This window comes from Paramormyrops kingsleyae, chromosome 25 (genome assembly GCF_048594095.1).
Source record: "Paramormyrops kingsleyae isolate MSU_618 chromosome 25, PKINGS_0.4, whole genome shotgun sequence".
In the NCBI taxonomy this organism is placed as follows: Eukaryota; Metazoa; Chordata; class Actinopteri; order Osteoglossiformes; family Mormyridae; genus Paramormyrops; species Paramormyrops kingsleyae.
The window spans coordinates 1,467,306-1,478,667 of record NC_132821.1 but is presented as its reverse complement, the minus strand read 5'-3'; the positions used below and the strand labels follow the sequence as shown (position 1 = coordinate 1,478,667).

The window sequence follows — 11,362 nt, the reverse complement described above, 5'->3', positions numbered from 1 at the left end:
GGGGGATGCCCAATTAAAGGGCTTTAAAAGGGATACAGCTGATACACATGGCAGAGCCTCCTCCTGTACAAGCTGAATGTATGTCAGACGGCCGCTCCCGGATTGCAATCTGTCAGAAAATAAACCGGTGATTTGCAACTTCTCCCCGTGTCAACTGCGAATCTCTTCTCATCCAAGGACCCGGTGGAGACGGCTTACTCCAACAATTCCCGACTAAATCTACGCCTATGATATAAAGAAATGTGATTGGTTTAGGTTATCTCATAATTTCGATTCAGTATCTCGTAATTATGACTTAGTATCTTATAATTTCGACTTTGTATCATAATTATGGCTTTGTATCTCATGATTTTCACTTAGAATACCATAATTATGATTATTAAACTAATAAGCTATTTTAAAACTAATAAACTAATTTTTATTTTATGAGGCGGAAACGGGCTTCCATATATAGTATGCATGCAGCTGTCGGGTAGCATTACTTTTTCCTGAGAGACGTCAAATTTTTTCCTGTAGTATTTTTAAAAACATTCATTCAGTATTTCTTAAAATGGTGTCCAGAAAAAATACAAATCACTTTTACAGCATATATTAATGGATTCAAATAAAACGGAAAAGCATTCAAACATATAATACATTGTAAATGGCTTGTTGTAGGGGATATCAACAGCATTATGCACTACATTTCAGTGCTCAGTCTATTACGAACATAATTCACCACAGTTAGAGTTCAAGGTGGACTATACGTTTAGCTATGGTATATTGTACCTTATGCTTTACAGAGATGCAGCAGGTAATGCATGTGCGTTGAGCGAGTGTGTGTTGGGAGAGTGCGGTCCCTTTAAGAGCCCCGTGTTTCGAATGGGGGCAGCCATCTTGTGGAAAGGGAGGAAGTAGCAAAGCCGTTTTAGAGTTGTTCTTTTGGTCTGTTAATAAACTAAGCGGAGGTGCTTCTTTGAACGTGAGAAATTCACCGTCCCCCTTTTTTCCTTTTTCTCTAAAATTACACATTATACAAGTTTGTATTCAGATCCTAAAAACTACTGCTGAAAAAACCCGTGAGTAACTATGTTTTCATTTCCATGTGGTTGCAGATGTGGTGAGAAGCTGGAAACCGTATCAGGATTGTTTTCTATTCACAGATTGTCAGTTAAGAACATTTTTCAGTTCTCATGTATAATGGCTCTCAGTTAAATTTCAATTTGATAAGAACGGCCATAAGTATAGGAATGTTACATCGAGAACCTGAGTGCAAAACTGAAAAGAGCTATTACCAAAGATCGGTATTGCATTATTATAATTAGGCCATCTGAAATATATTCTCTGATTGGTTTGGTACAACCTGTATTACCTAGTTCCACAAGTAAAACATCACTCATTTCTTGCTCTGCCAAGGTCAGAACCTCTCCTTTTTGGAAGAATACATTTTTTTCTCCTTTTTTCTGGACAACTCTCCTATATTTGAGAATGGATTCTCTGTAGTAAGTGAATGTTTTTTCTCCTTTACTGCTAGTATTATAAAGTTTGGTTTTAGAATTAATATTTTATGTTATTTTAATTAGCTACAACGCAGTACATCATTTCAAGTTTATTTAACTGTATCATGCTTCATTTATTCATGCATATTTTGTTGAAAGCCTGTGCTTTGCTGTAGCTGTACTTCGAAAATAATGGACAAATTTTCTCTCCCTCAGTGCTTCTGCCAACCGCCATTACCTCTACTGCACTCGATGCAAGAAGACATATCCCAGCCTGTCTGTGCACTTAAAGAGGACTTGCATGAAGAATGCCACAGCCGAGGAGATCGCTGCCGTCCTCGACTCTGCAAAGAAACGAGTTGCAGAGCTGCTGCAGGCCGGCATTTTGTGGGAGTATGGACTCATTGTGTCAATTTTGCAAAACCCCTCTCCTATCAACAGGTATAATCTCTTTTTGTGATTATGTCCTTGTTTGCACGCAATTTTCTCATGTTAATAATTTATTGAAACATTAACTTTTACCACAATTTCAGTTTTTATATTGGAAATGTAAATCATTTTGCATTACAGATTGATCAAGGAGCTGGAAGACAGAGGAAATGCAGTGTTGTACGTGCCCCCTGTTCCAGTGGAGCCTGCTCCGGCTCCTCTGACGGAGACACCAGATGGGGCAGGAGGATCAGCAGCCGGCAAAACCACTGAAGAAGGATCTGAAGAGCTCTGTCAGAGGTAAGAGTGTCTGTTTAAAGACACAAATCACTATGTCACATTTCTTGTTGCAATTTCAGGATTTAAAAAAACATATAGTTGACATATAGTCATTTCAGGGAGAGGCCTTCTAAGTGCACTACTTCAGTGCGGGCGGCCATGGAGAAGCGAGGACTCTATCAGAAGCACTCCACAAACCATCCTCTCCTGAGGGCTTTTGGAGCGTACCTTAAGACAGATTTAATCAATGGAAATTATAAGCAGGAGGTAATGTGCTCTTCATAATTTATCATAATTATTCACTTCAAGTTTTATATTGGAAATTTATTTTATCTTGGTCAAGGACCTCTAGGCAAAGGGTCATGTTGTGTTAGACGTGCCCCCTCTTCAGAGGTGCCTGCTACATCTCCTTCAACTGATAAACCAGATGGCACAGGTATGATAAGATGATGACAACTTTGTTAAATTGGTTTGATGTGTTTCAGGTGGAAAACGTTGCCCGATTCCTGTTCTACATCGATCCCTCACGTCCCAGCTTGGACTTTGTTAGGAAGCATGAAGATACCAGAAAGTACTTCAAGGAACTTTCTGATGTTGGGCTTTCCAAGCAGACTATCCAAAATTATATGAAGAGTCTGAAGAGGCCTGTATCAGTTACTGCAAAACATAATGTACTTGTAAAAGTTTTAACATGTGACTTGTTGCAAAATACTTTAAACTTATGCTGTGGTTGTCTCTTTACTTTTCTATCAAATTCAGGTTCATTAAATTCCACACGCGCAGCACTGACTTGTGTTCTGAAGACAGCCAGCTGCATCAGATGTGCAACAATTTCATTGATTTTGTTGCGAGCCTTCAGGCAGCCCTTTCAAAACAAGTGAGTGAAGAGGCTACGAAAAAAAGGTTTGTAATAATATCTGGGGAAAACTCAACTTGATCCCAACATGACGACCATAGCCCTACCCTGTCCTAGCCTTAACCATAAGAAACCAAACAAAATTCAAGACTTTTGCCGTTTTCTCAATAACTTTTGCCAGCGTTGATTCATGACCCCTCTGTCTTGGTCCCTTGCTGTGCTGTTTTTGATGAGTTTGAGCCAGTGACTATGTTATTCTTACAGGAGATTGTTGGGCATTTGAAGCCCTCTGGTTCTCCTTATGATGCTGTTCCTCCTCGACTTTTTAAAGAACTGTTTCCTACTGTTTGCCCGGCTGTTCTGGCTCTTGTTAACAGCAGCCTTTCTTCAGGTCTGGTGCCTAAAACTTTTAAACATGCTGTTGTCCACCCTCTCATTAAAAAACCGGCTTTAGATTCCACAGTTCTCGAACTACAGACCCATTTCGAAACTTCCCTATCTTTCTAAAGTTATTGAGAAGATTGTGTACAGTCAATTAATTGCTTTTCTAGAAAAGCATAATATTTTAGAAGTTTTTCAATCTGGTTTTAAAACCTTGCACAGCACTGAGTCAGCTCTGTTAAAAGTGTTTAATGATATATTTTTAGCTACTGACTGCGGTGACTGTGCTGTTCTCGTCCTCTTGGATCTAACTGCTGCATTTGATACAGTGGATCATGAAATTCTACTGTCTCATTTGGAGCAGTGGGTGGGCATTAGGGGCATAGCATTGGAGTGGTTCCGATCCAACCTGGCGCACTGAACCGTCTGTGTGTTCCTTGATGATTATGTATCCTCCTTTGCTCCTCTACTACATGGGGTGCCACAGGGTTCTGTTTTAGGCCCCTTACTCTTTTCTATATATCTGCTACCACTTGGCTCCATTCTTAGGAAGCATGGCATTTCATTCCACTGTTACGCGGATGATAGTCAGATATATGTTCCTCTTAAAAAGAAAGATGCCTACTCGGTAAGACCTTTACTTAGGTGTTTTGAAGAAATAAAGTCCTGGTTGACCCTCAATTTTTTACAACTCAATGAAAAAAAGACAGAGGTGATGGTCTTTGGAGGATCCTCTGAGAACCCTTTTGTGGATCTGGGTTCTTTGTCTCAGTATGTAAAACCAGTCATCTCAAATTTAGGTGTCAAAGTGGATGTGGATCTTAGATTTGATAGTCAGATTAGGGATGTTGTTAAATCAAGCTACTTTCACTTGAGAAATCTGGCTAAAATAAAATCTGTTCTCCCTAGGCAGCAGTTTGAGACAGTAATTCATGCCTTTGTCACTACTAGAATTGATTATTGTAATGCGCTCTATGTTGGGGTTAATGGTTCCTCAATTGCTCAACTTCAGCGGGTACAGAATGCTGCCGCACGTCTGTTAACTGGCACTCGGAAGTATGAGCACATTTCCCCAGTTTTAGACTCACTTCACTGGCTCCCTGTATATTTGAGGATTCATTTTAAAATTCTCCTGTTTGCTTTTAAAGCATTGAATGGTCTGGCCCCGACCTACCTGTCTGAGCTACTTCACCCTTATTCGCCCTCCCGCTCTCTCAGGTCAGCTGATCAGCTGCTCCTGTGTGTGCCGAAAACTAAGCGTAAGCTTAGAGGGGATCGGGCTTTCGCCGTTGCAGCTCCAACAATGTGGAATAAACTGCCTTTGCACATTAGACAGGCTTCTTCCCTTGCTGTTTTTAAATCTCTTCTTAAAACCCATTTTTTTTCCATAGCCTTTGATGACTTGCAAGATGCTGGCAGTTGACTCATTTGTCTTATTTCATTTATTTTATTTACTCTATTTTTGCATTATTTGTTCGTATTCTACAGTTGTTGCTCCTATCTTGTTTGTTTTTTGTTTATTTATGTGCTATTAAGCTTTTTAGTTTTTATGTTTTTATTTGATTCTGTACAGCACTTTGGTCCAGTGTGGGTTTGTAAAGTGCTTTATAAATAAAAGTTGGTATGGTTTTTCGGTTTTTGATTGCATTCCCAGATCTTTGTAGAGACCTGAAAAATGGTCCCCACACCGTCAGAATGACAGGTTTTTATCACATTGTGCGGAATATTTTTCACACACCCACACGCATACAGACACACACCCACACGCATATAGCTATTATCTGTTCTGCCGGAATGGCATTCTTTTCTCATAAATTGTTTCCTTAATGCCAAACAGATATGAATCTTTCACCCGAGAGTCCCCGAAGCCCCCCCAGTGTCTGGCGGTCCTCCGCGCTGCCCGCGGAGACTTTTTAGCAATCATGGGAAAGCTGCTGGAACCAGGATACAAGACAATCTCCTGTCAGCAGAAGCAGATGGTGCTTTACTACCTACAGGCACTTCTGGTACTCAAGCACCAGCAGCGGCCAGGGCTGGTAGAGAACATGACCGTAAGTTTTTGTTTTTTCTTCTTGTACTTGGTCTCAATCATTATGACGCATTAAAAGGGACCGTTTCTATGACTGTGCCCTATGTAGGTTGAGGACTGGAGGAACAGGAAGAGAATTCCAGGTTACCCTGGATACTGTGTAGTCAGTGTGGTGAAGCACAAAACCTCGGAGACACAGGTGCCTATTATGAAAATTAATGAAGAGCACATTACCTGCTGCTTTGCCCTAACACAGGAAGAGGAGATGGTAAGCAAATGTTCAGAAGTTATTTTCAGAATAACTATTTTCTATGTATTTTGAAACTAATTACATCACATCACTTCATTTTCCTTATTTTCACAGTGGTTTGATCTCTTCTACAAATACATCCGTCCTACCATGTTAACCAGAAAAAGGAAGCTTGATGAAGACCTCAGGAACAGTAATGAGACGTTCTTCATCTCTTCCAGTGGCAAGAAAATTTACAACTGCTCCAACGATATCCACCATCTCCACGAAAAGTGAGTGCACTACACATACCTCTTTTCTTTCTGCCCAATTGTGTGACCGATGAAGAGGTGTTAACGTGTGTCGTCTTCTCTCTTGAAGGTACCAGCTGCCAAACATTACAAGCCAGATGGCACGACGTGCTTTTAAGACAGCAACAAAAGCTTTAGATGACACACAGAAATCTTTAGTGGCGGAGTACCTTGCTCACACCACAACCACTACACAGAAATATGATCGCATGAGGGAACCTGAAAACGTGATTTCTGTTGCACAGATTCTTAGCCATATCAGTGGTGAATCACAGTAAGTATATAATAACATCTCATATTTGTTCTTATATTTCTCAACTTAATTAATGGATACTTGAAATATTCTTACATTTCATTCCAGGTCCAGCAGTAACGAGCCGGAGGCTTTCACTTCCTGTCATGTGTTTAGCGAGCAGACTGCATATGACCTGCTTTTGAAGGCCTTTCCAGTCACACTGGATGACAAGTGTCCCAGTAAGACTGACCGAATTAAAATCGTGGGTTCTGCCTGCGATCGGTATTGCTACGACCACTGGCGTTCAGAACAGAGGTTGCTGCGTAACCAGCATGTTCTTGGTGAGTGGTGATGATAATATTTTTTTGGCTTTATATCTGCAATAGTGGAATACCACAGTGGAACATAGTAGATTAATAAAGCCATATTCTTGTTCTTCACAGAGCACTGTCGGCGCAAGCCCACAAAGAAGCACATCCGCATATTGATAGAAAAACAAGGCTGGACTGTAAATATTCCGGATGCACAGTTCATCCTTGATCAATGGAAGCGGAAGAACTCAACTGACACTGATATGGATTGTCAGATACTGAAGAAGCTGGTGAGGACACAGAATTGGAAAGGCTTGTGCATTTATGACATTCCGAGCAAAGGAAGAGGTGTTGTTGCCACACGGGTGTTTGCCAGTGGTGAAGTGGTATGCGACTATCACGGCAAGACAGTGTCACTAAAAGACGGCCTAAAGATTCATGCGTTTGCAGCACAGGGACAGACTGAAAACGTGGTTTTCTATAAGAATAGTAGCGGAGTGGCCATGTACATTGATGCACATAATGAGAATTGTGACTGTCATCCAGGCAAGGACACGCCTGGGAGATTCATTAATCATTCTCATGGCCAGGCCAACCTCAGATCAAGGCTTTACGCCCTGGATGACAGCGATGTCATACTCTTTATTGCCCTCAGAGACATTAATGTTGATGAAGAATTGCTGTTTGACTATGAGGAAAATAGAAAGTCTTTTACTGGGTGTCACGTCCAGCTCCGTCCGATCCTCGTGTGTGCCACGCCCACCTTATTACCTCGTGTCAATTTCTGATTGTCATCACCTGTTGCCTATTCCTTTTGCCTTGTCTTGTGTATTTAGTCCGAGTCTCAGTCAGTCTTCCCCAGATCAGTCATTGTGGTGTCATGTATTGTTGTAATGTTTGGTGTTTGTCGCCAGTCCGACCATTAAAACCCTTGATAACCCGTAAGTTCGGCTTACTCTCCTGCTTCCCTGCTCACCTGCTTGCCGAATCGTGACACTGGGAATGGTCTGGACCTGGACTAGCTCGGAGTCCTATGACCTTGTTTTGGGTTTTTCTGCCTGCGTTCTGGTTCCTGTTTTTCTACCACTCTTAAGTTTCCTGGTTCCTGGTCTGGGTTGTCACATCCTCTGTGCCCGAGTGCCTTCTTGTGCACCTTGTTGTATAGTGCAATTCTCCTCTTCGCTGGGGACAATTAGAAAAGATGGTTGGTAAGAGAGCTAAGGAGAATTACGGGGGTGAGGAGCAGGGAAAGGAATGGAGTGAAATAAAAAGGTTCGGAGAGACATATTTTTGGAGTGCTTTATTGTACCGCGTGTATACAACACACCTCATCTGGGTAACCTCTGCCAGGTCTTAATGAGTGGGAGCTGAATGAAAAGGGGACAGAGAAAGCATTCCATTCATGATGTATATGACTCCAGCAATGGCTATACTGTGCACCTTTCAATACACTGGAAAGAACTTCCCCACAGGCCAGGAACTCTATTATGACTATGTCATGTCAGTGATCAGCAAAAGTTCTTTGGGGTCTGGGTACCATGTGTGTTTCTTTACGGGTACAAATAAAGGAAACTGAACCTGAACCTTCCAATGTTCCTCAGTGTTTCAAGTGCCAGAAGTGTTTAGTCATAGACTTAGAGTTAAGGATTCATGTATTGCAGGGGCACATTTAGAACATTACTGGAGAATAAGCAGTGTGAGGGATTTATAGACTCTTCAGTCGGCGCACACAGCCATCTTAGATCTGGTTGTAGTCCCTCTTGCCGTGACCATCTCCAGTCCCGCTCCGGCACCAGCAGCCAGCACATGAGCCCTGGGTCACAGTCAGACATGGTCCTGGGAGCTCTAAGTCATCACCAGTCATCTGTTGTGCTTGACAATAGGTTAGAGTCAATATTAGAGGTGTCACTATCGATAGTATCTACCAGAGATGGGGACAAGTCGCATATGATCAAGTCCAAGCAAGTTTCAAGTGTTAACCATCAAGTCTCGAGTCAAGTCTCAAGTCACAGTTAAGACAAATCAAGCAAGTCAAGTCAAGGGTTCACCCTAAGCAAGTCAAGTCGAGTCCTGATAAGTTTCAAGCCAAGTCAAGTCAAGTTGCAGTACTAAAACAAACAGAGGTTAAATTTTCGATACATGTTTATTTTTGCACAGAAAATTTTTTACAGAAAATATGAACTTATACATGTATTATGAGAGAGATGGAGAATGCCGCTTATGTCAAAATGACAGGTTGGGTCAAAGGTCACAAAGGTCAAATAAATCAAAAAGTGACAGGTCCGGGCTGCAAGCCAGGTGACGTCATGAGGTAGCTATTTTTTTTTGGCTGTGAGCCAGTTGAGCGTTGGGATAGGGGTTTATTTGTATATAGTTTATTTATTTATTATAATTATTATAATTTAATTATTTATTATAATTTAATTATTTATTATTATTTAATTATTATTATTATTTTATATTGAGGAGAGTGCTTATGAGTGTGGTGTTTTGTCTGCATCCACCGGGTGCCGAGCAGGGGACTGAGCAGGGGGTTGGTGCGTTAAAGTCCCAAACACTGGGTCTGAGTGGGGTGGGTTACCTGATGGAGTGTGAGCGTACGCTGTACCGTGGTAAGGTCCCGGGCTTTGGAGAATCCGTAGAAAAGGGCTCGGAGAGAGCGATGCTGTGTCTGGTGCGGTACCGTGGTAAGGTCCCGTGGCTTTGGATAATCCGCAAAGGACTCGGAGAGAGCGATGCCGGAGAGCTGAGAGTTGTGCTGCGCGAGACTGAAAGAAACCCTGTGAGAATGAACAAGTTGGAGCTAAGAATGAGAGGAGGAGCTGGGTCTGACGTCCAGTAAAAAACGCTTAGCAGTAGTTTGACCGTCTGTGTGTGTGTGTGTGTGTGTGTGTGTGCGTGAAAGCCGACACCCCCCTGCAGCAGTAGCAGTTTGGCCTTGTGTGGTAGTTTTTTTCAAACTTGTGTTTTTCCTCATGCAACCTATGTACATCCCGATAGGTCAAATCCCGGTCAAACTGTAATTTGGGTCACACATCAAGTTGGACATTTTGTATTTCAGTAAATTTTGTCTTTTCCCCCGACTCCCCCCATACCGTCTGCGCAGTTAAAACGTACATCGAAATAGACATCAGATAAAACTTGACAGGACGTATATTTCTCCTTAAAGAATCCTAAGAAGTAACCAACCGCAGATATTTTTAGTATGCCGAGAAGGGTTTCCCTCCTTTGGTAGACACAAGTACCCCCACCCAGTATCATCAAGGCCTTGCCCTACTGGAAAGAGAAAACTACACGGGACCTGCATAGAGTAAGTATATTATTTCTTTTACGCGTGTTTTCTATGTACGAGAGAGACGGGGCGGACCGGTCAAGAGAAAATCTACGCAAGACCTGAATCAGCAGGGTATGGACGGAGCAACACCCCCTCCTCTACCCGAAGCGCTATTAAATGAAATAGACAACATCAACAACGGTAATAATAATGAAAATGATGCGGTTTATCAACACGACTCGCAAACCCCTCCTATACCCGAAGCGTTATTAAATGAAATAGACATCATCAACAATGCTAATAATGATGAAAATGATGCGGTTTATCAACACGACTCGCCACCCGCAGCGTCTGGCGAATCCAGGGCCCAAGAGCCCTGTTTCCTACCGTCCTTAGAGACATTAATAAGCATGTTAAATGAAAGGGGCTCTGAAGCAGAAGCGGTGCTGCCCGACGACGAGGTCGCGTGGTCCCCCGCGGATTCTGAATTGTGGGAAGCCTTGTCAGGCGTAGAATTTCTTCTCGATGCCGAGGAGCTTGAAAATGACTTGGGACTGGAACAATTTGAAAATGTTGAACAGGAAGGTGCCGGTGGTGACTTGGATCCCCAGCCTGACGGGGTCGTGCATCGCCGCAGATTCAATAACGTACAGATTAGGCGGATTCTAAATATTCCGCAACCTAGAAACGAAGCCAATTTCCGCGAGTACTATGAAAATGTAATCGAGGGGTTTCAAAATATTGTGAATGAGGCGATACCTTACGCCGCATGGGGAGCTTATATACAGGTCACCCTGCGCGGTGACTTTTTAAACGACGAGCTGTCGCAAATTGTACGGTATGGGGAAGGGGAGCTGACAGACTTGCAACAACTGCTGGATCGCCTGGTTCAGTCTAATCAAGAGATTTTAAACGATTCCAACCTAGAAGTAATAGTAGACGTAATAAATATCCCACGCGGCGGTGGAAACAAACGTAAACTACAGACCATGTTAGTTTCAGAAATAATTTCTAAAAAAGCCAAACACATGTTTATCATTCAGAACGACAGCAGAGCGTGTTTCGCCATAAACTTGGCTCATCTGCTGCACGAAAACTTTTACTGATACAGAGGCTGAAAAGCTCGGCCTGGAGTTACAGCAGAAAGCAGGATTCACCCCCGACTACGCAGTCGCTTTGAATGACATAATCAATTTTGAGAAAATCATTGATTGCAAAGCAGTGGTGTATTATCAACAACCTTATTCAAACAATCTCCAAATTTACCAGATACCCACACCTACCGACGGTAGACGGGTGGTGTATTTCTTTTTACACAATCAGCATTTTTACGGCATTAAAAGTGCCAAGGGCTTCTTAGGGGCGAGCTACGTTTGCACTAGCTGTTTCAAAGGGTACGACTCGCCTCACTCTCATCGCTGCAAAAAATTCTGCAACGTCTGCCAGACTAATTGTAGAGAAGGTGAAATCACACCGGGGATAGTGTGTGAGCGGTGTAATCTCAGATGCTTAAATAACATGTGCTTCGAGCGTCACCGTACGCCGAGGGT

The 11,362-nt window shown here is 42.4% G+C and overlaps 1 protein-coding gene across 2 annotated transcripts; it reads left to right on the top strand.

Annotated features, from left to right (window-relative positions):
• The first annotated feature begins 886 nt into the window (after positions 1–886).
• LOC140582889 (uncharacterized) lies at positions 887–7,821 on the top strand. 2 transcript variants are annotated; one of them, XM_072707345.1, is made up of 13 exons: positions 887–1,058; positions 1,401–1,481; positions 1,695–1,919; positions 2,049–2,207; positions 2,306–2,453; positions 2,672–2,829; positions 2,946–3,089; positions 5,261–5,474; positions 5,562–5,720; positions 5,817–5,974; positions 6,063–6,266; positions 6,354–6,568; positions 6,671–7,821. In XM_072707345.1, the coding sequence occupies exons 2-13, from the start codon at positions 1,468–1,470 to the stop codon at positions 7,324–7,326; spliced, it is 2,454 nt and encodes an 817-aa protein (XP_072563446.1). In that variant the 5' UTR covers positions 887–1,058; positions 1,401–1,467; the 3' UTR covers positions 7,327–7,821. The 2 variants fall into 2 exon arrangements, with proteins under 2 accessions (XP_072563446.1, XP_072563445.1); XM_072707344.1 differs by having other exon boundaries at positions 1,396–1,481.
• The last annotated feature ends 3,541 nt before the right edge of the window (positions 7,822–11,362 follow it).